Below are 27488 nucleotides of genomic sequence, written 5' to 3' on the forward strand. Positions count from 1 at the left end.
TTTCATTGGCATGTATGTGGAAGTTTCACAAGATAATTTTTGGGAGGTCTGGTGTTGTCGCATATTTTCAGTGGATAAATCTGGCTACTTTTTGTGGAGAAAATTCTACTGAACCTTCTGAACAAATTAAATTTTGTGAAGTAGGTTCTGAGGTCCCAACAAGCAAATAAGCTGAACTTTGAGTACTGCTGTTTGTGTTAGAGAGCTGATATTTTCCATTCAGGAAATGGGTTAATGAGGTTGGTTAACTTCCTGGGTAATACCAACTGTAATGCTGATTTAATCTCAGTGGTGGATTTCTAGAGCCAGAATATGAGAGGCAGTTTTTGCTGTTGTCTGTGGGGAATTAATCTGTCAAGTTTTTGATCAATAAAAAGTATTCTCCTTTTTGCTAGCAGTTTTCTTGTGGAAAATTATTGGAACTATTCAGTCTTTAAAATGTTGTCAGACAGCACTCATGCAGCAGGGAATTATACTAAAAATACATATTTTTTTTTTCAGTGTAAATAAAACCAGAAGGTAAACAGACTGGAAAACTTTCTTTTGCATATTTTCTGAATAAAGGTTCTTATCTCAATCATTTTACTCTGCCTAGGAATCAGAGCCAGCTTCAAGAAAGCACCCCACAACTTTTTGCAGTGGCCTTCAGTGTACTCAATGTATATAATTAACTTATTCCAGTATAAAAGGTTTCAGAATGAATTTCGATGAAATTGCTCCATATCTTGATAAAGAAGTTTAAATCAGTGATGAAGTAACAGTTCTATGATGTTCCTGTTTCCATACTTTGGTAAATAGGCCTAGTAGCCTATGCAGGAAGCCTTAAGAAAGATGATGCAAATTGTAGCTTTTTCTTTAAAAAAAAAAAGTAAATTACTTTAGTCTGGGGACAGCAAAACTAGATTTTTGATGTCTGAGTCTTACATGGGGAATGCTTACATGTGATGCTCCAGTGTTGCCCATGTGTGGTGTCACCACTCACTTTTAAGAGTAAAGCTCACTTCTGTTTTTGCATAGTAGCTTTCAAAAAAACCCACCTGGCTTCTTTTGGGTCACAGAACTGTGGGGTTTGGAAGGGACTCTGGAGGTCATCTCATCCAACTCCCCGCTAAAGCAGGTTTCCTGCAGTAGGTAATTGCAGTTTTCTCTCAACAGTGTTAAAATAATCTTCTGAACTGTCTGTTTTAATTGGCTGAGCAAACAGATCCCAGGCTGCAATCTAGTTCAGTTTCAGTCAAGATCTGAACAATTAGTATTGTGAATGCTTTTTTTCAAAATCTCTAACTTAAGGTGTTGTGTTGTGTGAGACATTATAGCCTTCTACCTGTATATGTGTTTACAAACAGTTGTTTTTTTTTTCCTTCTGATAATGTATAAAATCTTTGGATTAAGTGTAAGAAAATGCCTTGCTAGTAATGCTGTTTCAATATTAATGTGATGTTTTTTTGTAATTCTAGGATGATGAAATAAGCCTCATGATGAACAGCTTATATGCACTTCATGATAAGTTGGCACAAGTAGCAGGTAACACTTGAAAAATATTGTGACTAATAGTATTATGGTAACAGCTACTGAGATGTCTGTGCTCAGGTAGTGATTTGCAGCAACTGGCATATTCTGAGGCCCTTTAGAGCTCTGCTTTGGAAAACCAGAAGTCCCATTTCTAGAGCATGTACACTGCCTTTTCCACCAGTGTAGCATCTTTCATTGCAACATTTTTTGGGTTACAGTGGAAGATTGAATATTTTGTTCTCAAGATTTTTGATCTAGCATTGTAATGCTTCATTAATCTGGTTTGATTAGAAGGTTTAAATATGCTGTATGTGGTGGGGCAGAGGTGGTTATCTCATTCTACTGGAAGAATGTTTGAAACTTTATTTCACAACAAGCAAAAATGTTTAGTGGTTAAACAAGATGACCTTGTTAGACAAATTAGTCTAACTTTCAGCTAATTACATACTAATGGAAACTTCTATGTACACTATTGTGCAAGAGGTGGTGTTCAGAACTAATTAGTGAATATTCAAAATAAAATCACTGTGCTTTCACAATTAAGACATCTTTGAATTATGTACATATTTACACATGAGAGTTGGGAAATGGTAAAATTAAGACAATTGTATAACTTTGTCATCTAGTGAATGTCGTTAACAGCAGAAACTGTTCTGTGATCACTAAGCTGTTTGTTCAATGTCTTCGTTTATTATTTTTAGTATTTGTGAGGCAGTGGTTTGTTATTTCTGTAACTGTTCTTTGTGACAACTGTTTGTTTTGCAACAGCAGGTACCACTGAGAAGGCTTCTCAGTGTATTCACTCTCTCTGTATTTAGGCTCACTATTTGTCATATACTGCAGGTATTTCTCAAAGGGTGAAAATGTGGCAACAGCTGTGAGGCTGACAGTTTATGTCTGGGACTGTGCAGGAAATAGATGAGAAATCTGAGCAGCTCTGTAATATCTTTAAATTGCAAGAGTGATCTTCCTGCAGAAGCTTTTGTTTCCAGAATATTTACAATATCTACAGTGAATTAAAGTAATGTTTGGACAAACATCACAAAATTTCTCTTTGTTTACAGTGTACTTCAACCCAAGCTAGTGAAAGGATGTTTAACCTGTATGTGTTCAAGATGTGTTTTTTTCTTAGTTTTAAATTTATTGCCTTCTGACTCTGAATGCCTTATGGTGTTAAATTTGGTTCAATTACGTCTTGATATTTTTATCTGTTTCAGACTGTTTTATACTTAATAGATGATAGTGGATAATTCTTTGCTATCCATCATTGAGACCAAAAGATTTCTTTCATGCAAGGTAGCTAACCTATGGTGTGCACGAGTGTCTTTTGAGTCCTGCAGCTGTGTGCAGCAAAGCACTGGGTGGTGTAAAATGGAAGTAATGAATTAAATTCTCTCTTCAAAGGAGGAAGAGAGCTAGTGTAACAGCTTGCCCTTTCCTCAGTGTTATCTGGCCCTCCAGTGGTTGTACAGTAAATGATTCGTTTGCATGGGTAAAAATGATCGGTGCTTCATTTCTGCATCTGTGAAGAAAAGCTGAATTTTCTTCATTAATTGTGGTTTGTTTATGTAATGAACACTTAGGAAGATAGCTTAAGTGTATTCTTCTTACAAGAAGAAAATATATGCTCCAAGGTGACCTGCTGCTTTCTTCCCTAGATCTCAAAGATGTGTTAGTCTCTGTTAGTCTGTTTCTGGCCAGGAGAATCTTCAACGCTTACTTTCAAAACTATACTTTCTGATTAGATGGTCCTCAAATTGATACTGTATTGCAAGATTGCCTTGTTGCTCAGCACAATAGCATTCATACAGTCTGATAAATGATTTATTTCATTGATACTCAGACAAGTTATCCTCAATGACAACTGTCTTCAAGGTATGAGAGGTAGAGGCCTGTCATCCGCTTTTTCAGTCCTGCAGTCATGTTGGTCTGGCACAACAGGTGGAAGCTGTTTAAAAGTTGTATGACACAGGAGGTTGCTGGAGAGATGTAGGGTTTAAGAGCACTGACCTTATACATAGTGTAGCATCTCAGAAGAGAGAAGTAATGGAAGATAGTTTTAGTAAAAATGATTCTCTACAGGCTTGTCACATATTTGGAAAAGTTTCTCTCGTGTCACGCTTGGCTGGGAATCGTTTGTTCATGTTATTTCTGTTAATATTAAAAAGGCAAGATGGAAACTTGCACTAGCGTCTTCTGTTCGGCGTTATTCAGTGTTCTAATTGCAGTGGAGATGATCACTTCAGAATTTAGTTTCTAGCCTTCTGTTTAATTAAGCTTTTTGTATTTTTATTGAGCTAGTGTTTCCTGCTTTGTCAACTTTAATTGGAGAGCAAATGATGGGGCTTTAAAAATAAAAGATGACGCATTGAAAGCTCTTTTAAGTAACACAAAGAGTCACGGTAATGCTTCATTATTTTTATTTGACTTAATATACTATGTTCCAACTGTAGATGTCTGTTCTATTCTGTGGTGCTCTGATATTATGTAAAATAATTTAATTATCCTCTGTAAAAATAGATTGCCTTTAATGCATCACTGTTCTCAGAATTATTAGTCTACTAAATCTGTGGTGAGTAATTCCTACCTCAGAAGAAACCAGAGGGAGTAGTAGATTCTACTCATTCAATTCTGCATTGAATTTTGTATTCGTTTGTCTTTTCATTCTGCCTTTGTTAAAAGCAGCAAGGTTTGTAGATATTGTATAGCTCAGTGCCTAACACTTTATTCTAAAACAAAATGTTTTATTTAAATTAGGCTTCCTTCCAGCATGTATGTAATAATTACTGGATGTTTGCCTTTTGTGGAGAGTCTTCTGTAGATGGATCCGTTCTTAGGTTTACAAAATGAACAAGCCTAATCACCATCCTTCAAAGAAGCATCTCCTGATAGATATAATCGTGTTTCCTTCTGCACAGGATTTTTACTTAGTAAGAAGCATCTTTGGCTTGGCATTCTCCACAGAGAGGGGTGTGTGAGACTTGAATGGTTTCCTCATGCACTAAAGGGCAGCACAGGTCCTTGAGATGTGAGGTAAATTGGACTTTCATATGGAATGAGACTCACTAGTAAATCCAAGGCTGGCAGTAAGGCCTGGCAAAACACTGGCTGTTCCTTAACTTTAATTTAAAATGTTAGCTACTGTACCTGGTAGCTCTCTGTTCTGTTATGCTCCTTGGCCTTTAGTTCTTCAGATAATTGTTTTTTCTTTTTTACGCTGATTTAAAACTCATTTAACAATTTCTCGTTTTCCACATTGTTGGACAGTTGAATTTGCCTATGGGAGGTCAGTCATTTGTACTTGTTCTCACGACGTTTGTTCTACTCTTACTCTTCCTTGATTACTCACTTCTCTGAGCATCAGACTGAGTTTCCAAGCCAAGTGGTTAATAATTACGCCAAAGTAATTCAAAGTAAGCCTTCATTTGCAGACCCACTAGCTAAAGAGTGGCTGAAATGAAATGGCATATAGGAATATCTTGCTGCTTTCAGTAGAGTGGACGTTTACCTGGCTTATGAGTTTTCCAATTTTCTGCAAGCTTTCAGATTCTCAACAACAGATGAGTAGGAATGAGTAGCTGCAGTTCCAGCAGCTTTTTGCGTGGAGCTGAAGCTGTGCGAGTGATTAGCTTACTGATATCAGGAGTGGGAGGCAAGATGGAAGTGGTTTTTATTTATTCTCTTCTGGGATTGCATGAGGGTAATTTGTACTGATGGGCCTTAAATGTTGTCAGTGCTTGAGCATCAAAAGCGTTTTTAAGAGGTAAATCTGCTCAGTTAGGGGTAAAAAAAAACAACAACAAAAACCTGTCAGGAAAAGTGCAGTGAAGAAACTGTCTGCTGGCCTTTTAAAAGTGAGAGAAGATGATGTGAAGTCGGCATGTTGGCTGCATGCTGTGCAAATGTCATTCCTGGAAGGAGGCAAATAAGATTATTATTTTACAGTTGCTGAGCAGTGCTGTCTGCTTCTAAAGGAGCTTTTGTCCTCATCTAAGTTGTAATGCTGTGCTCTTCTGAGAGTAAAAATCTCAAACGAATCCTCTGGCTTGTTTTAGGAATGCCTTTTTCACCTTCTTGGCATCCGATTGTTTTGTGGTGTTTGTTTTTTCCCTGTTTGTTAACTGCATCCTTTTTACTATTTCTTATTATTGAAAACAAAACCAAACCCTCAAGCCACTGAGCAGGAGTTTCATCCCCTTGCTCCCCTAAGCTGTTCTGTTCAAATGGTGACTGACATGCTTCAAAGCTTCAGGTCATATTCATTCTTTTTTTTTTCTGTATGTTGTATCTGTAAGTCATGTTAATGCTATGTAATCTAATACTTGGCTGAGACTGGAGGTAGAGCTTCTAGCAAGATATGTTTGGGGTTTTTTTTGACTAAAAATTCAAGTTTAAAACAATATGCTTGTACTTGAAACTGTCTGAATGAGATACATGGTTCTCCCAAGTCTGCCACCCTTGAAACATGAAATCAAGGATGTCTGTAAATGTATGTTGCAGGTAGTGGAGTTTATGCAGAACAAAAAGAATGTCTGCCTAAACTGTATGCTGGAATAACTAACAGATCTCCAGTTCTTGTGCAGATTGCTTTTTTGGCAAGAAGGCTATCATTTTTCATTGGTGACCTCTGTAGTTTTGCTATCATATCAGACCTAATGAGCTTTGACTAAATCTCAGATGTGTACTAATTATCAAGAGAAGCAGCTTTTAACTACTATATCTTTCCTATATGAAGTATGTTAAACAGAACAGTCTGCAAAGGACTACTTCATAGAGACATTTATTTCTTTGAAACTCCCTCCTGTGAGTTAAGAGTGAAAATGTTTCCCACAACTTGTGGTAGTGTTTGCTACTTTTGCCTTGAATCAAGATGGTTAATACTAGAGGTTGCTACATTCAAAAGGTAGTCCAGTATAAATAGATTCGTCTTGAAATAATTGGTGAGACTGTAAACAGAAGAATCTCACATGTATGAAAAGTATAAACTTCCTTAGCTATGCTATTGCTTTGGGAATTACTGATGGGTATCAGTGCAGGAGGGGAAGACCTCACCTTGAGTTAGTGATAGGCTGGATTAGTTTTCCCTTTTTTATCTTACTGTATCGGTGCAGATATAGGTACCAAGGTGTTCTTCTTTAATTTTGATTCTTTTTAGAAAGATCAAGAAATAAATGATCTGTTATTCTCTTCCAGTTCTTCAGAAATAATAGCCTAGCAGTGGCAAAAACTGTTGTTGGATGTTTTGCTCTTGTGTTGGCCTGACTGTCACTGAATCTATTTTAGCATAAATCGGGATCCTTCAGTTGAGTAAAAGTAAATGAGGAAGAAGATGGCACGTGGCTGTGAATTGACTGTGCCTTAATTCCTGGCTCCTTCTGCACTATTTCCAAAAGAATTAGGGAGATGGTAAAACCAGCAGTTTGGGGGCAGATTGCTATGTTGTATGCCTGTAGGAAGGAGAGGAAGTACTACAATAACGGAGCGAGCTGTAATGTGGTAACCTCATGGTGCCAGAAGTACTGCTGTGGGTATGATAGAACTAGAACTAACGTGTTCTCTATAAAAGCAGGTATGATAGAACTAGAACTAACGTGTTCTCTATAAAAGCTAACACCTGTTTCAGAGTAAATGGCAATTATTTGGTCAGGGTACAGCAACTCTTTCATAGTAATGTTTTTCTGATTGATCTTTATACTGCCTTTTTTTTCCAGTTTCAGTATAAATATTCAAGTATGCTTTCTGATCATCACATGAAGTTGTATTGATGTTGTGTGTATGTATTATTAGCTGTAGCAGTCTCTTTTTTTTTTGATATTTCATCCTGATATATTTTTTTTTAAGAGAATTATTGGACCACTCCTGCTTGCATAGATTACAAGAACCATAAGGTTGTGTTTAGGTAATCTTATTTTACACTATTTTACACAATGTGGTAATATGTATGATCAAAATAAATTTAATTTTACCAGGGAAACATGAATGTGGCAGCTCTGTGCAAAGAAACCTTACCGTCCAGGAGGCAGCTGCGTATTTGAAAGTAAGTAATTGTGGTATTTTTCATTGCTTCTAACTTGAGATCTATGTAAGCAAAAATTAAGGTCTTATTTTTGTTTTGGTGTGATTTCATTTTAATGTAGTGACTAATATTTGAGTTAGAATCGAATGGTATATCTTCTAAAGCGTGCTGCCCATGATTTTTATTTGAGGATATAGATTTTGGGGGAGTGGAACAGCAAATAGGAGAAAAGTGGGGGGGAAAAGTGATGCTAGATGATGAATGGAATTGCATTTCTATTATATTGAAAGAATGATGATTTTAATAACTGTTGTGGCTCTAAGCTCAAAGTTTGTTTGAAAATCTGTCGCTTAAACAAAATCCTGTTTAACCGTACAGTGCCTCATTTTGTGACTATAAGCGCGACTCCTTTGCTGAATTTCAGTGTTTGGTGGTAAACTCTTTTTACTCTCAAAGTGCAAATAAGTTAGCTGCTGTTCTTTTTTTCTAAGGGGCTTTTCTTTGATGTAAGATCCAAAGAAACGGTGGAGATAAAAAAAAATTGTTTTGGACAGTTTCAGTTCAAACAGAGTATTGACTTCCATTGTTTTGCTTTCCTTTTTCTGCAAAAGGACATGTAAGGTGAACTATGGAGGTTTGTCTTTGCTCAAATTGCAGTATAAGTCCTCCTACAATAACCGATGTCAACTAACTTAACTACGTGGGCATTTACATATTTATATCACTCTTGAACTACAAACATAAGAATCTCAGTTGATATTCTGCAAATAATCCTGAGAAAAATGACTTAAAAATAAATAAATAAATAAGAAATACCTCAGCTGCTTTCTGTAGGACCAATTTTTGGCTGGATTTATAACTAGCTTTATTTTTGAAATAGGTTTTCAATGAGCACCTCCTAGTGGCAGAATCTATTTTTACAATGTAGGTTAGAATTGTTCCTAAAGGATGATGGTGACTTGACTTTTTGTATAGTCCTTTATTTGAGGAATATTAGTAAGTCCTGTAGCTGCTCATAGCATGTATGAAATCACTTTGTCAATGTGAGGAGCTGTGTAAAACCTGAGATCAAAGTCATTTACTTTTGCTGCTGCAAATGGCCTAATCTTTGCAGTATTCTTATTTTACTGTGGCATGGTAAGTTTCTTGTTCTTTAGAAAGTTTCTCATTGATGTTTATCTTTTGACAGAATATAGATCCAGAATATGAAAGTGTATTTAACGCAGCACTACAGTGGATATTGAATAGTGGGGAAGATGTTGGCATAAAGTAAGTGAGCTTTGTTTCATAGCAATGTGTTCTGATGGAATGTATTCTTTTTTGTAAATGTGTCATATGTTTTAATAGGTGTCTTGGCAGTGACCCTAATGATGTGGATGTCACTAATGTAACGGATGTGAAGTACCTGGAATCCACTAGTCCAAAGATGTCTTTTAGATGTCGTTTCCGCCGTGCATTTATTAGCGTAACTCATAGATTATCAATACCGCTTTTAGGTAAGTTATCAAAAATGGATTTTTAATTATAACTTACACAAAAACAAGAAAGCAGCTCTTTTACTAAGTCAGTGTCCCGGTGTCCTTAGTGACACTAAGTCAGTGTCCTGGTTACAACACAGTCTGCTGTACTCTTTTGAACCATACTGCATTTTTGCATTATTTGCTATCATTTGCTGCTGTAGTCAGCTAAACTGATCCCTTTTCTGCAAGCTTAGGCTTTTTCTCTGCCAAAGCAACACTGTGTGTTTCTAAATAAATAAAAAAATAAAAAATCCAAATTTGGATGTATTTGAGAAAAAAGACATGTTGGTCTTTGAGTCTGTCTCACAGTTGTCCTAGGAACTTGAGGCAGATCATCCCCCAGTGGCGCAGTGGTATAAGCTGCTGCCTGCGGCACTGGAGGGCCCGGGTTCGAATCCCCCCCCGTGGCGCAGGGGTAGAAGTGCCGCTTCGCTACACAGGGGGCTCGAAACCCGGGAGTTGGACTCGATGATCTCTAAGGTCCCTTCCAACTCGCACGATACTATGATGATATGATACTATGATCTTTTCTGTAGTTTATATTTCCATTTCTAGGAAAAGTTTAATGACTTGGTTGTCACCAAGCATTCTTACTTCTAAGTCTGTGTTAGAAAATGTGTCCGGTTTTTCAGGAAGATTTAATCTCTGATAGTTTTCTAATTAAATTTCATGTACTCTCAAGTTTGTCTAATTCTTATCCCTACTGAAAATGGAGCAGAATAATAATAAGGACCAACTTGGTGTAGGCATTTCAGTATTTCTAACCAGGCACATGGAAAGAACCGAAGATGTGCAATTCATCTCATGCACGTTTTAAATATTCAGGAGGTCATTGATCGTGGAGCCATATCATAGATTCATAACAATTTCATTGTTGTTTTTTTCTGACAAACTAAAGTAATCCAAGACAAGCTGTCCCAAATGGCTGTCTTTCTGATAATAGTGAATATGGGAGTTGGATTGGAAGGTGGAGGCAAAACTCAGTGTACAGGTCAACAATTGGTCTCATCAGTAATGCTGAGCAAATCGTTTAGTGTTAAAACTCATATTTGAGATTAATATGAAGCACCTTTTCAGAAATTAGCCATCATGTAAAAGTTGGATATGTTGTCATTAATACCTGTTTTGACTTCAAGTGATGGTGCCCTCAGTCTCTTTTTCTGTCAGTTAACATTGCTTTGTGATCCCTGGTGCCTGAAGCTAACTTCTTGACTACACTTTGTGTGTGTGCAGTCTTGTTCATGTTAAGAGACCATGGGTGTAGTGGTGCCCTCAGTCTGAGATGGAAGAAATAAGACTTTTCCTGTTTTCCGATTATATGGTTGGCTTTCTTAACTAGGTTGTCCTTTTTGAGAATAATCTGGAAGCTAATATAAAAAGAACATGTGGTATACAATGTACAACGACAAGAAATACTAATCTGTAGCTGTTCAAGTTGATTAGTTTTCACCTGTTTATCTAAACTGTCTGACTTGCACAATATTCACTAAATTCAGGACGCTTTTAACATTGTTCTGAATTGTGCATTTAACTTTTATGATGATTTCAAATTTTTCCAAGATAATTCTCTTACTGTTTGTCTTCACAAATAGGTTAACTTTTAAACACTGGTGGTGGCAATTGGATACCAGGCCATTATTGAGACACTAAAACATTTTCTTAAAAGCATCTACTCCTCAAAGCTTAAGAGTTAATGTTGCTACGTTAATAAAATATAAAAATACTGATAGCAAGTACAGCAGCTTTGAAATGTGAATATAAAACATTAGGGCATTCAAACAACTTCTTAAATATAACCAACTTTCTAATGCTGTTTAAAAAGTATTAAACATCTTGATGCAGGTGTAGCAATTGTCTGGGGAGTCTTGCACTACATGAAATACCGTTGGGCGAAAGAAGAGGAGGAAACAAAGCAGATGTATGATATGGTGGTAAAAATCATAGGTACGTTTTCTTGAGTCTCACATCTGATATATGTGTATCACCTTTGCTTTTGAACTGCTGGCCTTAATTCAGTCAGTGATGTTTTCTGGTTAGGAGTAAAAATGCTCAAAGCTTTCTTTTTTAAAATGACTGAAATTGGAAAGGGATTTTCAGAGTAGTTGTTTGTAGCCAGAATTGATTTTTTTTCTTAATGTTTATATGAATTCAATGTTTACCCATTTTAATTTTTTTTATGGTATTCTAGATGTTCTAAGAAGTCACAGTGAGGCATGTTCTGAAAATAAAGACTTGCAGCCTTATATGCCTATTTTACATGTGCATGATTCTCTAATACCAGCTCAGGACAGGTATGTACCCACTGTATGTACTTCATTTTGTTACATGGAATAAAGCATATGACTCAGTAATTATGAATTGGTTGAGTAACTAATTAAATAGCAGTAGATTACATAGAATAATATTTTTGGAGATTCTTTTTAATAAAGGTAGGAAAAAACATCAGCATTAGTTCCTCCTATGATTCGCTCCTATGACTGATGTCAGCTATGCAGGATATTATGTTAACCTTGTAATTCTTTTTTTCTTCAAGGAGGAAAATGAGGAAAGTCTGGAGTAGAGCAGTTGACTTCCTAGCGGCAAATGAACCTAGAGTTCGTACAGAGACGCGAAGAATAGGTGGTGCTGAGTTCTTGGTTTGGAAATGGATGCAACCTTCTGCAGCATGTGACAAAGTTTTAGTAATACCATCAAAAGTGTGGCAAGGCCAAGGTATTACAAATGCAATTATTTTAATTTCCGTTTCTAACTTCTAAGTGGTATTTTGTCCCTTGGGAATAGAAGACTTGCTTTCTCTCATCTCTTTAAGTATTTTTATGAAGTTGGCACCACTTTCATCTCATTCTGTAGATTTACTTGTTTGAAGCATTCAAGCCAAATAAGCTTTTCTGTTATACCGAAGGGCATACAGTCAAAATGGGTTACTTGTTTGTTTCCATGAACTTAAAGAATCATAGAGTCCTTAATGTTGGGGGGGACCTTTAAAGGTCATCTTTTCCAGCTGCCCTGCAATCAACAGGGATATGTGCAGCTATGTCAGGTTGCCCAGGGCCTGATCCAACCCCTTGAAAGGCACCCACCACATCTCTAGGCAGCCTGTTTCAGTGCCTCACTACTCTCACTGTAAAATACTTTTTCCTTATATCCAACCTAAATTTATCTTCTTTAAGCTTGAAGCCATTTCCCCTTGTTCTGTCACCACATACTCTGCTAAAGAGTCTGTCACTTTCTTTCCTGTTGCTCCCCTTTCGATACTGAAATGCTGCTATCAGGTTGCCTTGCAGCCTTCTCCTCTCCAGGCTGAACAGCCCCAGCTCTCAGCCTGTTCTCATAGGAAAGGTCCCATCCCTTTGATCCTCATAGGTTCTATTTTGTGGCTCTTCTCTGGATACACTCCAACAAGTCTGTGTCTATCCTGTACTAAGGATTCCACATCTGGATGCAGTACTCTAGGTGAGGCCTCACCAGTTCAGAGCAGAGGGGCAGGATTGTCTCTCTTAGTGCTTCTTTCGATGCAGCTTAGGATATGGTTGGATTCCTGTCCAGCTTGCCATCCACCAGTATGTTTGGGTCTTTTTTGGCAGGGGTGCAATTCAGTCCTTTCATCCTGCAGCTTGTATTGGTAATGAAGGTTGCCTCAACCCAGGAGAGAGACCTTGCACTTGGCTTTGTTGAACCTCATGAGGTTCACCTGCACCCACTGCTCAAGCCTGTCTAGGTCCCTCTGGATGCATCTTGTCCCTTGGGTGTGTTGACTGCACCGCACAGCTTGGTGTGATATTAAAGAGTATCAGTTCCAGCACTGACCCCAGGGGGACGCTGCTTGTCACTGATCTTCATCCTGACATTGAGCCATTGACCATCACTCTCTGGACTCAATCTGAACAGTCTACCCATCAAATCTGTACCCTTCCAATTTGGAGAGAAGGATGTTGTGCGGTACTGTGTCAAAGGCCTTACTGAAGTCTGTCTAGGTAGATAAAGTCAGTGGCTCTTCCTTTGTCTGTTGATGCAGTGACACCATCATAAATGGCCACTAGGTTAGTGAAGCAGGATTTGCCCTTGCTGAAGCCATGCTGGTTCTTCCATATTGCCTTTCTGTCAGAATCCTAGTTTATCAGATGGTAATATGGCTTATTTTGGTGGTGAGGGAAGAGGAAGCTGCTGTTTCTCCAGTTTTTAGTTGAGCTTACTTTTGTTGATTGGATGTTGTTGAGTCATGTGTCAAACTAGATGTTGAAATCAGCTCCATTAAAAACCAAACAGATTTTCTTCCCTTCTTGGTCCCACTTAAGCAAACAAAAACAATTCCTAGTAACAAGCAGCTATACTCTAACATGTTCGTCTGGAGTATGCTTATTTTGGTCTTAGTTTCACTAATGCTAATAGTAATTGGCTTATATCAATAAAAGGAAATTGACATATGTTCTTACTTGTAAGAAACAATATTTTTATTATTCCTTATGCATAGAGGATATGGTTTTAAAGTGATTCTTCCACTGTGATTATTTTCTTTCCAGACAGAAAGGGCTTCTTTGTGGCCTGGCACGCCAGGCAGACTTGACTGACTGAATAAAAGGAGTTGCTAACATATTGATTTTTATCCCAGCTGGTGCGTGTGTATGCCTTTAGCTCTCGAGTCTTAAGTTTTGCTTTTTTAAGTTCAAAGCAAAAGCAAGCAGTTCTCTCCCATCAGTAAAGCCAAGTATTTTGAGGTAGTTGTGTTTTATTTGATGAGGATCTTTGTGGTCTTGGGATCCAGTGCTTGCTTGTCTGTGTGGTATGTTCTGTTGGGATATAATACTACAGGAAGTTATGCCACTGGTTTTAGCATTACGCTTCTCATTTTTAATCGTTCATTGGAAATAAGGTATTGTTTCTTTTAATTTTGTCATTACTGCAGGCTTAAGGTTCTGCAGTTGGTGTCTTGAAATAGTGGAAATGTAATGTAACAGGGTTTTCACAGAATAGTACTTCAGTTTCTCAATTATATATAAATTTTAGTGTGTTCAGCTTGCTTTTGAATGAAGAGATGCTATTGTCCTGTCATGTCTTCAGTACCTGATCTGTAGTGAAAAATATGTACAAAGAACTCCAAAGAAGCTAAACTAACAGCAGTGACTAAAGTTCCTTTAAAGCTCTGTAGATAAAGAGGTTCTCTGAAGTACCATGTCTAGGATGATATTTCATCCTGCAGCTTGCAAGCTAATCTGTTACGTTGAGTGACTGATAGCCCTCCTCCCCCACTTCTAAGAATACAATCCTTTCTCCATGTTGAAAAGGCTCACATAAGTACTGCAAGAAAAATGGGAGATATTCTTGTGGTAAAATGCAGTTTTGATCACATGTAGCTTTCCATCCCAACTGTAGCTAAACTCTATTAAAACCCAAGTTAGCCCGAGTCTCCTTTCTTAGTAGCATTTAGCAGCATTTTGACTTCTGTCTACTGACAAACCTTGTGTGTTGTGTGACAGTGCTTAACTTTAGAATTTCAACAAAGTGTTTTCTTTTTTTCCCCTGCTTTGGTAAGAAAGGCTAGTACTTGATAAATAAGTTATCTATGGCTTAACATGAATTAATCTGCTTGTCAGAAATAGTTACCTGAGTCTTCAGTCTCATCAAGTGCATTGAATCTGAATCTAAAGGTCTGTTGCGCTGTTTTGCAACTCATGGTAGAGATGCTGGTTAATCTCTTTTTGCAGTAAGACAGTAGTGGATCAAGAGGTATGAGAGCTGTGCTACAGTTAGTGTTCATTTTGAAGCTTGTGCGGTAGCCACTTTTCCTTCCTAGACCCATTTCAGTCACAGTGGTGCCGGAGTTTCTGAAAACCCTCCCATTTGACTGATGTTTGAATGTGAAATGATGCAGTCATACTCAGTTTAAAGTAATAAAATGAAATGTGATTGAGGTGCAATGTGACTGGATTTTCTTGAAAGTGCTCCCTGGTCCTGAAGAAGAATATATGATAGTCCTAAAATGATTATCTTTGATTTACTACTCAAAGTTGTGATTCTGCTTTTTCATTTCATATCCATCTTTTTGCTCTTGTCTTGTAATCCTAACTGCTGAGGCCTAGGGAAAGAAATGGCAATTGAGATGCTTAGTTAAGTGTAGCTTACACTTGTCTTACAAGAATGCTTGCATGCGCCCATGCCCATGTGCTGAGGAGCTCTGCTGCTGTGGAAGTATTTAGTATGTTCTGTATCAGTGTAAACTTTTAAGTATTCAGTACTATAAGTTGAATATCTTTGTTACCTATTAATTTAAACTTGCCCTTTTTGTAGGGAAGGGGTAGGATTAATTGGTATAGATGTGCAATGAAGTTCAAGAGACATCTGTTTACTGCACTATACTGAATTTTGTTGTTGAGACAGACTTTTCTTTTTCCTTGCCTGCTTCTTCACAAGCCTTCCTTTTTGGTCTGATTTCTGGTATTACATTTTAATCCTTATTACTGTGGTAGCAATTATTTTGTACCTCAGTGATTTCCATAGTTCTGTTTTCCCCTTATGCGTAGGGATCTACACCCGTGTTGTAAAACTGTTTTAATTCGTGGCAACTTGGAAACATTTCTATAAAAAGCAGAATTTATTTTCATGTACCACGCTGCTTCGAGCACATTTGTTTTACTACTATGAGCTTATGTAAAATTGGTAGCCGATCAGTTTTGCACCAGTGCTGGTGTTCTGCTCAGGCTGAAGTCATCTTTGCAAGCATGTGAAATCCTCTTGAGCCTTCAATTGGAAGATTATTAGGAATGGGAGCAGGCAGAGATTGTGTTAGTGAAGATACATACGAAAGCACTTTATTTTGTTACTTTGCACAGCTGACTGGTGTAATCTGCCTTCTCAAATGACTGTATTCTATCTTTTTTTAGTTCAGAAATAGCTTTTCAGGCATGTTGATCCTTCGTGCCTTCAGTTTCTGCAAATAATCTCACCATTCTGTATCACTGGAATAAAAGAATGTGCTGAATAAACCTAGCTATTCACAATCAGCACATAATTTCCTCAACCCCACACCTTTTCAGGTCCGGGTCCATGACTAGGCCACCCCAGATCACCTTCTTCAGTATGGTCTGGTGCCCCAGCGTTCAATATGCTGGTGACATTTCACCCTTCCTTGATCTGCTGGAGCCAACCTACATGAATAACGTAAGTCCATTTATTTTTTTCAATGTTGCTTAGTTCTGTAAAGTTTTATTGAATACCCTCTGTGTAATTTTTAACCTGGGGCAAAAAACTTTACAAAACCATTTGCTATTTAAAAAGGACTTGCCCTCAAACTGCAGGTGGCTCAGAGATGGATGCAGTGTTACCAGCATAGTTAGAAATCCATTCCCAAGAAAGACTGGACAATCGTTAAAGTTCTTGGTGACTTGGGCAGCGTGCTTGTATGCTCTAATAAGAACAGTTAGAATTATTTGAGGAACTTGAGGTAAATTTCACTTTAGATTCAGAGGCTGCTTCTTGTAACTTATAATACGTAACTATAGGCTCTTTTTTCTTTTTAATCTCAAATTTCTCTAAATTTGTGCTGTATCTGCAGTCTGCTTTCTCATGGTTAGCGCTTTTCTTTCATGTGCAGTATCTTCTGTGTAACTGACAGTAGGGTTTTGTGTTGAGTTACAGAAGAACGGTGATGTTGGTGTGTCTTGGGTGCACTTGAAAGATTTTTTTGGTAAGAGGTCAGTAGTATCAAGCACTGCTGCCCAGAACTTGGTCTTGTAACATCAGGAATGTAGCATCTCAAATATACAAAGTGGGGTTTGAAAAACAGAAGCAGTAACTTCAGCTTGGAACATCACTTTGTCTTGTTGAGAGTTTTGACTCTTAAAATCTTGCATCTACTCATCTCCAGATCTTCAAAGTGAAACTTCTTTCATGCACTGGAAGTTGTTTTGCCGGGATATGCGCGTCATTGGCCCCTCATGGTGTGGGACTGCCAAAGCTGAATTTAAAGGCTTCCTTTATTCCTTTTTTCATGATGCATTCTTCTGTTGTGACTCCCAAATGGAGAATTCGGGAACTTTAGAAGGAAGATACTTATCTTAGAAGTTCACATAAATATTTAATGGATCTGTTTGTCTTTGAAAGAATTACTTGTCATTTTTAAGTTACATTTGTCTTGTATCTGTTGTGCCTTTTGGTGCATTCCATGTTTTCCCCAAGTTTCTTATTACAGCTATAGAGCATGTAGGCTTACAAAAGCTTCATCCTTGACAGCTGTTACTGTAACACAGATGTGTGTTTGACTCTCCCTATTTCTTAGTCAAATGGACAACAGACTGCCCCCGAAGTGGGAAGCGATGTTAATTTATTAGGTGTTTGAAGCTGAGTGTTAACTTACAGCTCCAAAAACTTGATCCAGACTCTGAGAATATCTATCTTTTCAGAGACACAATACCAACACTTGCTTTTCAACTGTATGGTGTTTTTAAATGCCCTTAATTCCTTTCATTTACTATGGACTGAACATGAGAGAATGTATTATCTGTTTAAATCTAGAGGTTTTTCATATGTGGGTGAAGGTATTCTGTTTTTAATGTATAGAGTGGTTTACTAGATAATACTGTGCATGTCAATAAATACTATTAAATTTATTTTTTAGCATTTCATCTAGATAGAAGAAATTCACCACCAAACAGCTTGACACCGTGTCTAAAGATTCGCAATATGTTTGACCCTGTTATGTAAGTAAGAACTGTTCTCTCTGAATTTCTGTATTCATGTGAAAGTGTCTGCTTTTGTCTTCTGAGAAGAGTTTAGAAGTGAGTAAGCATGCATGGCTTGAAAGAAGCAAGCCAGGTGTACAAGGTCTGTCTCTAGCATCTATGGGAAGACAAAGTTTTACTGTGTGTCTCCTGTCCTTCATTGTCTTATTTCTTGTCTTTGGGTCATTTATTTAAGAGTGTGGCATTTAATCATGCTTTTTGGTGCAATGACTTAATCTTCTCCATTAATTGATTCTGTAAATGTTCAATCCTATCAACTGACAGGGAAGACTTTTGGGTCCCAAACCTAAGAGATTACAGATTTCTCAAGATTAAGTGTTTTATAGCATTTAGACTGTGATAGAAGTCACGTGGTTTGCATTTGAAATGCTAAACTAAAAGCATTCACTGTCTCATGGCAGTGTGACTGTTTAACTAAGCAAATGGATTTTTCAAAAGGTTTTGTAGCAAATTACTGCTAAGTAGTTTTCTAATGCTCACATGTAATGTATGCAAGTTCCAAACTTAATCACGTTTGAAGAGTTAAGACAAAGTAACTAAATGTGTGTAGTCTTTTAAAGCTTCACTTACTGTCCTTGATGTGGACTAGCTTGTGCTAGAGGCTGGGGATTTACCAAGGGGTAAATGCAGTTACATAAGGGAAAGGTGAAGGTGCTGTGCTGCTTTTGAGAAATAGTCATGCTAATTGAGGCTGAAAAATGTGGAGGTGACAGTGGAGCATAAACATAAGTGGCTGCTAACTTCAGATACATATCCTCAATACATATCTTCTTGTTTCACTTTTAGCCATTCTTTGTTATTTTAGTTTCTTAACTTATTATCTAGAAAGGTGTTTAGCTAGTGTAGCTGAGGGCAGTGTTATTCATATCATAGAGAATGGCCCTTTTGGCTTTAAGGCTTCATGATTGTTGTGGACAGAGAACCCCCACTATTGTTTCTTTCATAGCTTCAGCAAGGCTGAACATCTAGGCATTGTTCTTGAGGCAGATTGATAGATCCTTTTGTAGGAGGGTGGAAGATAAGATTTGCTGAGGATTTTGGATGAGATCAGTGTCTGTACTGTCCTTGCTACAAAGGAGACTATGGATTGGTTCCATTAGTGCTGAAATCTGTTCCTGAAGCTTCAGTGTAACATTTAGTGTTATACTGTATTAGTTGCTATACTGTTAATGGAACTGGTAACATCCCAGTTACTTGGTTGAAAACAGCCTACTCAGATGGGATGTCTTTGTAGACTTGTTTCTAGTACTGACCCAGTCAGCAAGTGTGTTTCAGCTGTGTGTTATAACTTGGCATCTGTGTCCTTTCAGCTATTTTAGTGCTGCAACTTCTATCTAATGCATTCATTTTTAAAATTATTTATTTTTTTAGACCTTTACTTTTGAGCGTTGTCTTTCATTACTGATCTGATGGCTTATAGTCCTAGTGGAATACCTGGTCCAGTTTCATTTTGTACCTTCCAGCCCACTCCTTTACCATTAGCTGTCTTGCAGAGGGCTGATGCTTTCACATCCTTGGAGTGAGTTAAAAAATAAACAGCAAACCCTCTGTGCAAGGAGAAATACTTTATTCGACTGCTCACATCAATGGAAGAAGGGCAGTGTACTTATTACAGTCTGGAAGAGAGTCAGATTAGCTGAAACACAGAATATATCGGGGTGTGTGTGTGGTTAAGTTTGCAAATGTTTTTTGATTCCAGATGAAGCATTTGCAAAGGGTGCAAAACATGGTTAAGAGAATAAGTTCTTAGCTGTTGTTTATGTCATGCTACTGTATGCTAACTATAAACAATTTGAGTATGCTTCAGTAGTCAGCCAGTGGCTGGTATAAGAAGCCATCCATAAATAGTGGTCTTCTGTATTGGTCTGAGAATCATCTGGAGAATATGCTGGTTAATTTGTGTTTGTCAGTGCTGATAGAGTCAATAACTCTTTTCACTGTCTGAAGTCAGAAAACTGGGCATTGTGAACCCTCAGACCACAGCAGCTGATTTAAAATTACAATTTGTTTTGACTGTATGTCCTGGGCATTTACTATGCCAGATGCAGAATTGTCCTTGCAGATAGCAATCTAGGCATCATTGGAATAAATAATTCTTCTTTTTCTGCAACTGCCACTAAAACAGTGATGAGAAGGGTTCATAAAACATGTGATTCTTGCAGGAACACAACATGTTGAAAGCTGATGGGCTGCTGTAAAAGACTGCTGTACATGCAGGATCATGGAAGGGCAAGTCAGTCCTTCTGTGAGAGGCCTGTTTCATTATGGCAGCTCCAAGTTAGTTGACAGCTGTTAATGTTTCATGTCCCAGGTCTCCAAAACACAGTAAGCACAGTACGTGAATAATATACTTACATTTCCAAACAGGAAATGAGCGCTTCAGAGTATTGCGGTACAGCACTGCAGAGCGACTTGCAGTGTTTGGGGAAAAAGAATGTTTGATTTACAGCAAACCAGCGGAAAAGATGATTGCCTCCTTGGAACAATATGAGCTCTCCTCGTGGTAGCTGGCTTTCTGCTGATAACAGCACGCTTCAGAAATATCTGACCCCTTGCATATGAGTCCTGAGCTGAGGAGGGAATGCACCCAAGCCAAGATTTTCAGGCTTCTTTAACTTTAAATTGCTCCGTCTCCCTAATATTCTGAGCACGGCTTGTTGTTATTTAGAAAATAAAGTTCAAACTGTTATCAAAGGGGAATGAGATCTGTGTATTCCCTCCATTCTGAGCTAGTAAAAAGAAAACGCTTTGGCTTTCAGTCTGAGTAGGATGTATCTGCTCCTAATTTTTCCAGGGTTTTACGTTGTACGTTTTCCAGTTTTTATTCCAAATCAGAAAAGGCAGATCTGTCAAGAATTTTGGCCTTATTTAGGGCGAACTACTCAAAGCTTTTGATATCACTACTGAAAAAGTAGATTCATTGTTTGTGCAGATGCCATTCAAGTAGGCTAAAGGGTGTATTAAGGTTGTCAAAATTGTTTTCCCTTTGCTTAGGTTTATCTTACTAGGGCCAGATAGACTGCAGCACCTTCAGAAAAAATACATACGATTTGTGTTCTTTCGTGGTATGTTTAAAGGTTGGTTAATGTTAACAACAGAGTACTTCTTAATGAAAAGCCTGCCAAAATTTGAACCAGATTTTACCAACTCCTGTTTCTGGAGGTCACTCGGCATGTTCTGTTGGTGGCTTTTGGGACAAGTACAACTTGATGCTTTGTTTGGGAAAGGCAACAGCCACCTCGGTGATGAATGGTGTCTCAATAGCTAAGCAGCTCCTTCAGCTTGCTGAAGCCTGGCCATTTAATGTTGCTCTGTGATTGCTGGTAGAGGTGACAAAAGTGGCAGAGGTCTGTATGCTGTTATCTTCCCCTATTCTTCTGCTGAGGTAGGAACAGCTGAAGAATGTCCTTCATGGAACAACAGCCAGCCTGTCTTTAGGTGTGGGATGATGACTTTGACTGCTTGCAGCTTCAGATAGGAAGGTGGTGATAGCAGACTGCAGCACCCAAAGTATGGATTGTTCCTCTTGGGTTCATAGGATTGAGTTTTCTGAAGCAGACCGTGGAACCCAATTGACTTGACTATTTGGTAGATTAAAGTATTCAGTCTGTCTCACGTGCCAGAAGGTTGTGTCGAGTCCTGAAGAAATCACTCAGCTGGCAAGGATGAGATTATGGCAACTCGAACTCTTATGCTTTGAACAACTGTAATCAGATCTGGCAGGCCAAGTACCTGTTAGCTGCTGGAGTGCATTAAATGCCCTCTCGGGTACATCTTTCAGATAAGCCCCCAAACGTTTTACTTGGTATACCCTGAGATGTTTTGGTAGTGCAAACCAAAGCACAGAAACACACGGATTGGGGGAAAACATGCATTTATATTAAAACTACTGAATCATAATCTATATACTTCAGACTGGCGTTCTGTCATGCTGCTAGAGCTGTTAACACTTTTGTTCCTCTGTCAGCTTTTGAAACTTCTTTTAAGTAGACGTGCTTAATGAAGCCTTTTATTGTTTGCTTAGGGAAATAGGTGATCACTGGCATTTAGCGATTCAAGAAGCAATCTTGGAGAAATGCAGTGATAACGATGGAATTGTTCATATTGCTGTGGACAAAAACTCCCGTGAGGTGAGTGCCCTTCCAGTAACAACTTAATGGTTTTATTTCTCCTTGTCAGCTGGGCTTTAACAAAAACTCTTTCTTGCTGCAGGGTTGTGTGTATGTCAAGTGTCTGTCTCCAGAGTACGCGGGGAAGGCTTTTAAGGCATTGCATGGCTCTTGGTTTGATGGTAAGAAACTGGGGTTTGTGGCAAAGCGTGGGTGGAAATGGCAGAAGATGGTTGCAGTTGGAGTCCTTTTAAGCGACCAAGTGTTTTATTATAGCTCAGTACTTCTCTTAGATATGAAAGTTGTCTTTTTAGTAGCCCTTGTCACCTGGTAAGCTAATTTCATTGTAACGAGCGTGCTTGGGTTTGTTTGCTATGTCCCGAGGCAAAATGTAATAGTAGTAAACTAGAGGACTTGTGTTTTTGTATTTCTTCGCCTTACAGGGAAGCTGGTAACAGTGAAATACCTGCGGCTAGATCGATACCACCATCGCTTTCCCCAGGCTCTCACCTGCAACACTCCACTAAAGCCATCAAACAAACACATGAACTCTATGTCACATCTCCGTCTCCGGACAGGCACAACTCATTCTCAGGGAAGTTCCTGAGGAGACTTTCTACAACCGCTAGGACTGTTACTCGCGACAGGAATATTCCTGTTTGGCTGCCGTCTTCCTTTTTTAGTGCTTTTTGTATGTAATACTTTAATGATTTAAATAAAAGATGGAACGTTCCAGAAATCTTGTTTCCAAAGGGACTTAGCAGCGAGGCAGTAATACTGAGCTGACAGGAAAAAAAAGGAATAGCTTCAGGAAGTGATCTGGGGCTGCGTTAAAGCAATGCATTTCAGTTTTGCATGTGGAATGCCGAATCCATTCAACATTTTCAGATGTGGTGACTGCATTTTTTTTTGCACCGAGAGGTGTTTTTTGATAATACAAAAGCATGGAGAAAAGAAGACTTCCTGTATTTCCATAGTTTCCTGTGAAATAACCTTGTGGGTATTTTGTAACGAACAACCTACAGTTCCTGATGGTGAATAAGTTTAAAAAAAAAAAAGAAAAAAATAGAAAAAATAAGGAAAAAAAAAAAAAGGAAAAAAAAAAGGAAAAAAATATATTTTTTTCATTCAATATTAGTTTTTTTTTTTTTTTCTCTTGCCGTTAAATAATAATTTTCTGCAGCTGGGGCCTGGGGGAAGTTATAATCTGGCATTAGTGGTCGTATAGAAGCGTGAGGGAAAACGAGCTGAATGTGGATGTGATGGGTTTTGTATATAAATGTAAATGCTGGTGGTGGCAAACCTGGTTTTGTTCAGTGAGGATGTCTGCGTCGAAGCAGTGGATAAGCTTCCTATTTTATTCAAAACCTGATGTTTTATATGGGTTTGGCTGCACCGTGACGAGAGGCTGAATACCTTAAAGCGTTAGATACAGGTTAAATATCTTTTATAGGTTTTATATCAAAATACCTTATGATTTTGTGTGAAGAGGTCTGATACCAATTGTAACCAATTCAAATTTGTGAGCAATAAAGACGCAATTGGCAGATACCGGAAAAGTATTTTGTGAAGAGCTGTATTTATTACTCCCATTGCCAGGGCTGTGACAAAATACCATTCGGGATTCAGATAAGCAGTTTCCTTCTAAAACGTTACAAGGTGCTCGCTTCCCTGCCACAATTTTGGCCCACCGCGAGCTAGAAGTTACAGCTGACAGTAAATCTTGTGATTGCAAGTTTGGAAACTTGGCAGGAATCTGCCTGGAAGTGCAAAATCGCTGCTGAGAAGCGTAGATGCGAATCTAAGATGATTGGCTCCTTTGATCCCCACTCCTACCATGATGTTATCCAAGCAGCAAGGGGAATATCCCACAGGCAGGGATATGCTGGGACCGGTAGCGCCACCGGCCCAAAGAAACGAGTGAAACTCAACTTTACTTTGTAGATATGATGGATTTGCAGCATGGACTTGCACAAATAATGCACGTTGTTTTTTTTTTTTTCTTACGGTGAAGTAAACATGATGCACACTGTTCTGCAACAGAAATCCTATTGTGCCTTACTTTCGTGCTTTTGTGGGCACCATGTTTATTATTGGAGAGTTTGTTAAGCGAGAACTTTTAAAATCCTCAGTTTTATGTCTCAGATGCTAATGAATAATGAGTATATATAATATATAATCAGCCACGCAGAATTCCGCTTACCGAGGACAAGTACATATTTTTGATGGGTAAGTGAATTGTGCCAGGTCTGGTAGATTTTGAGGAGTTTTCCAATATACATATATGTATAATATACATGTGTATGTACTATATATATGTATATAAACCGACGGCGTTGTATCGATGTGCAGCAGTGACTTGTTAAGCTGACCTTAGTGACCCATCTTGTGACCCGTTTGCAAGAGTGAATGTAAAAATAGTTGTGGCATTTTCGCAGGTCGCCTCTCGATGCAGCCGCGTCCATTTTGCTTCTGCAATATATTTCCTGTAAACACTGTACATTATTATTGTAATATGTACTATTATGCGGCTTCTTTTACCTTTTAAACTGTTAAGTTGACCGGTGTTCCTTCCTCGCGAGGGAGGGGGACGTGTATCATACGGAACGTTTGAGAGGAATGGGATGTTTGCTGTAATTTGTCACCCTGTCCTGTAAAAACCGACGCTCCGCGAACCAGACTCGAATTAAAGGTTTATTAGGGTTTTTTTTTAACACGCGTCTGACGTACGTCTGTGGGCGCCTCTCTCCCGTTCGGGGCTGCAGGGACGGAGACGGGGCTCCGCGCGGGGCCCGGCCGCACGCTGGAGCTCTGCGCTGCGGGGTCGGGCCGCCCGCGCCGTGCTCTTATTTGGCGTTGGCCGCCGGTGCCCAGGAATTTCCCGTCATGCCTCCCTGGGCGGCGGGCCCGTCCCCGCTATCCCGGGGGGCGGAGGGGGGGGGGGGGGTTGGAGCCGCGGCCGCCGCTCCCTCGGGCCTCCCCTCATGCGCGCTGCGCTGCCGCCGCCGCTCCTCTCCGCACTCGTCCTGGCGGCCGCCGCAGGAGCCGCAGGTAGGAGCCGGCGGGAGGCTACCGCCGCCGCCTCGCCGGCCCCGCACCGCCGCGGGAAGCGCGGGCCGGGGGGCTGCGGTCGGGGGAGGGGCGGCGGGACCGCGGGCCGGGGCCGGGCCGCACCTGCTGGGGGAGGGGCGGGGCGGGGGAGCCCTCGGGGAGCGGGGCTCGGCGGGAGGGCCGCGTCGCGCTCCGCTCCGCCGCCCTCTGCGCCCTGCCGGTCTGGGTGCCGCTGCGGAGCGGCTGTCCGTCCTCAGAGCGGAGCGGCGGAGCGCCTGCGGGGCGAGGGCACGGCCTGCTCGCTGCGCTGCGGCCGCCCGCCGAATACGTGGAGCTTTCCCGGCCCCGAGGGGAGCTCAGGCTTCGCGTGCGCTTTCGGGACTCGGCGGCTGTCCCCCGTGTGCGGGCTGTGTTACGCTGCTGACCAGAGCAGTGCAAGCGAGAATCGGGTGTACTTGGGTTCGTCCCGTCCCCGTTTAGCGGTGTAGCTGCGCTCCCGACGCGGTGCCCCCGCACCCACTCGCACTGGAGCGCAGGAGGCGATATGCCCGGCTGGAGCTCTTCCCCCCGCCGGACACACACGGGTGCTCGCAGCGCTCTTAGCGGAGGATTCCCAGCCGTTTGCTGCGCTGCTGCGTTCCTTTGCAGTTCGTCACGGTTCCCCGCTGCCAAATTTGGTTGGTAGCGGCGCCCTTTGCGCCTCTCTCTGGGAGCGGTTTCCGAGCGCCCGTCATCCTCATCTGCCGCCCGCACGGAGCTTCTCAGAGGGTCGCGGCGTCGCAGGAAGCGCGGCTCCGCTTCGAGCGGCGTTTCTTAATTGTCGTGTAGAGTTTGTGTCGGGAATGAAGTAAGGAGAGCGGCTTAACCAGAGGTGCTGAATAATGGTGTCGCTGTCAGGTAGAAGGAGGTTCGGTTGGGATGGAGTCGTGCGGCGATTTCCCCGAACCGCCGAACCTGGTGTGGTTGGGCCACACGTAACTCAGCTGTGGTTGGTTGGGCGTTTTCTGACCGGCGTTTCTCGGCTCTCTATTTGAGAAGAGCTTTTAAGAGGAAAAAAAAGAATTCAGTGTTTTCCTCCAAAAGCGCCATCCTTAAAAACAGTGCCTTTGTGTGCGGGGCAGCGTGGCTATATTTGGTGACAGAGCCATATAAAGCAGTTGATCCTCGACAAAAATAAAATCTTCTGACGGAACAGCCTTGTTGATTTTTCCAGGCAGGGCTGCTCTGCTCTGCCCTCCCGCTGGGGTTGGGTTAAGGCACTTTTTCCGCCTGCCTGTACCCTATGGATTGCTCTCGGCTCTGTGGTAAGGGAAACTTGCACATGAGGAAAGCGCTTGGTGTTTTGCCCTGATATTCATGAAGGCATGGGAGGATTTTGTATGCCTGCTTGCATTCAGGCGGCTTTGTAAGGTGATACCTGTTTGTGGCACTGAAAGCCTAGCCTGTTTTGTGCGTGAGCAATGCTAGAAAATCAAATTTCCCTTTTAGGTATATTGTTAAGGTTCCTTTGTTGCGCTGTTGGCTGTACTGTATGGGAGAGGGGAGCTGGAGGGAGAAGGGGGAGAAGAGATCTCGCTGTTAAGGATTTAATCTTCTCAGCCAGAGGTTAAGAAGTCTGCTGTCTGCATCCATTGGCATGGCTACAAGTGCGGGACAGCCATCCAATTGTCAGACGGTTCTGCTGGGCTGCGTCATTCGAGCGTCCTCATTACAGATCAATGTTTAAGCAATGAGCAACTTCAGTCATAGGTAGGGAATAGGACCTTTTTATTTTCCTTCTTTTGGAAACAGGCTCCGAGGCTGGAGGGTGTCTGTTGCTCCGGAATACTTGTGTCCGTACATGGATTTATATAGAGGCAACTTTATCTACATGATCAGGAGAACTTTGAAACGTACAAACAAAACCTGAAAAACCTGCCAGCCTTTAGGGTGTTCATCCTGTAGTGTCTCGTAGAGCAAGAAGGGGCTGCAGGTGAGCTCTCCCTTCCCTCGCTCTTACTGCTTCTGCAGGGCTGCACTATGACCTTCCAGACTGCTCACACTGGGAGGATGTTCAGTTCTCAGCAAACAGCTGGATGTAGGAGCTTAAACAGAAGCACAGAACGGAACATCTAAGTCCTCCCCTGTGAAAACCTCTGGACGCGTAACAAACCAGCAGCGTTCTAAACTAACTTTCAGTCTTCCACTTAAGAAAGGGAAGGGAGCGTGTGTTACAGCATCAGCTTCTGCCAGAGGGTGCAGAGTGGCATTCTGGGTTTTAGAGGGGATTTCTGTGTCTTTCCCTTGTGAGGATGCGATCCTGAGGTGTTGTCTGAAAATAGGCTGTGAGAATTCTCTGGGAGCTCCATTCACGATGAGGCAATTGGAAATTGTAATTTCTTTCCTTTGCTCCAGCCTTCTGGTTCTCATGTAACAGCTCCATTCCAATGGCATTATCTGACAGCCACACAATCCAGCACTGTTCCTGGGCATAAAGAGGCTTTTCTCAGTGAGGGCTTTAGGACCCAAGGAGCTCAAACAATGCTAACCCAAACCCGACAAGGGC

At 40.4% G+C, this 27488-nt stretch overlaps 2 protein-coding genes across 5 annotated transcripts in view; both read left to right on the forward strand.

Annotated features, from left to right (window-relative positions):
- LEMD3 (LEM domain containing 3) overlaps positions 1-24606 on the forward strand; it is a 43587-nt gene extending 18981 nt beyond the window's left edge. For both annotated transcript variants that reach the window (XM_072331922.1, XM_072331931.1), the window contains 11 exons: positions 1458-1524; positions 7482-7549; positions 8718-8797; positions 8876-9024; positions 10891-10992; positions 11237-11339; positions 11582-11760; positions 17660-17741; positions 21808-21913; positions 21996-22074; positions 22336-24606. In XM_072331922.1, the coding sequence (XP_072188023.1) occupies positions 1458-1524; positions 7482-7549; positions 8718-8797; positions 8876-9024; positions 10891-10992; positions 11237-11339; positions 11582-11760; positions 17660-17741; positions 21808-21913; positions 21996-22074; positions 22336-22499 (1179 nt within the window). In that variant the 3' untranslated portion in view covers positions 22500-24606. The remainder of the gene's footprint in view (positions 1-1457; positions 1525-7481; positions 7550-8717; positions 8798-8875; positions 9025-10890; positions 10993-11236; positions 11340-11581; positions 11761-17659; positions 17742-21807; positions 21914-21995; positions 22075-22335) is intronic.
- Positions 24598-27488, forward strand: part of MSRB3 (methionine sulfoxide reductase B3) — an 82566-nt gene continuing 79675 nt past the window's right edge. For 2 of the 3 annotated variants that reach the window (XM_072331946.1, XM_072331963.1), the window contains exon 1: positions 24629-24943. In XM_072331946.1, coding sequence (XP_072188047.1) covers positions 24779-24943 — 165 coding nt within the window. In that variant the 5' untranslated portion in view covers positions 24629-24778. Of the gene's footprint in view, positions 24944-27488 lie in introns of all 3 variants that reach the window. The other variant, XM_072331972.1, reaches the window with a different exon arrangement.

Source organism: Excalfactoria chinensis, chromosome 1 (assembly GCF_039878825.1).
Source record: "Excalfactoria chinensis isolate bCotChi1 chromosome 1, bCotChi1.hap2, whole genome shotgun sequence".
In the NCBI taxonomy this organism is placed as follows: Eukaryota; Metazoa; Chordata; class Aves; order Galliformes; family Phasianidae; genus Excalfactoria; species Excalfactoria chinensis.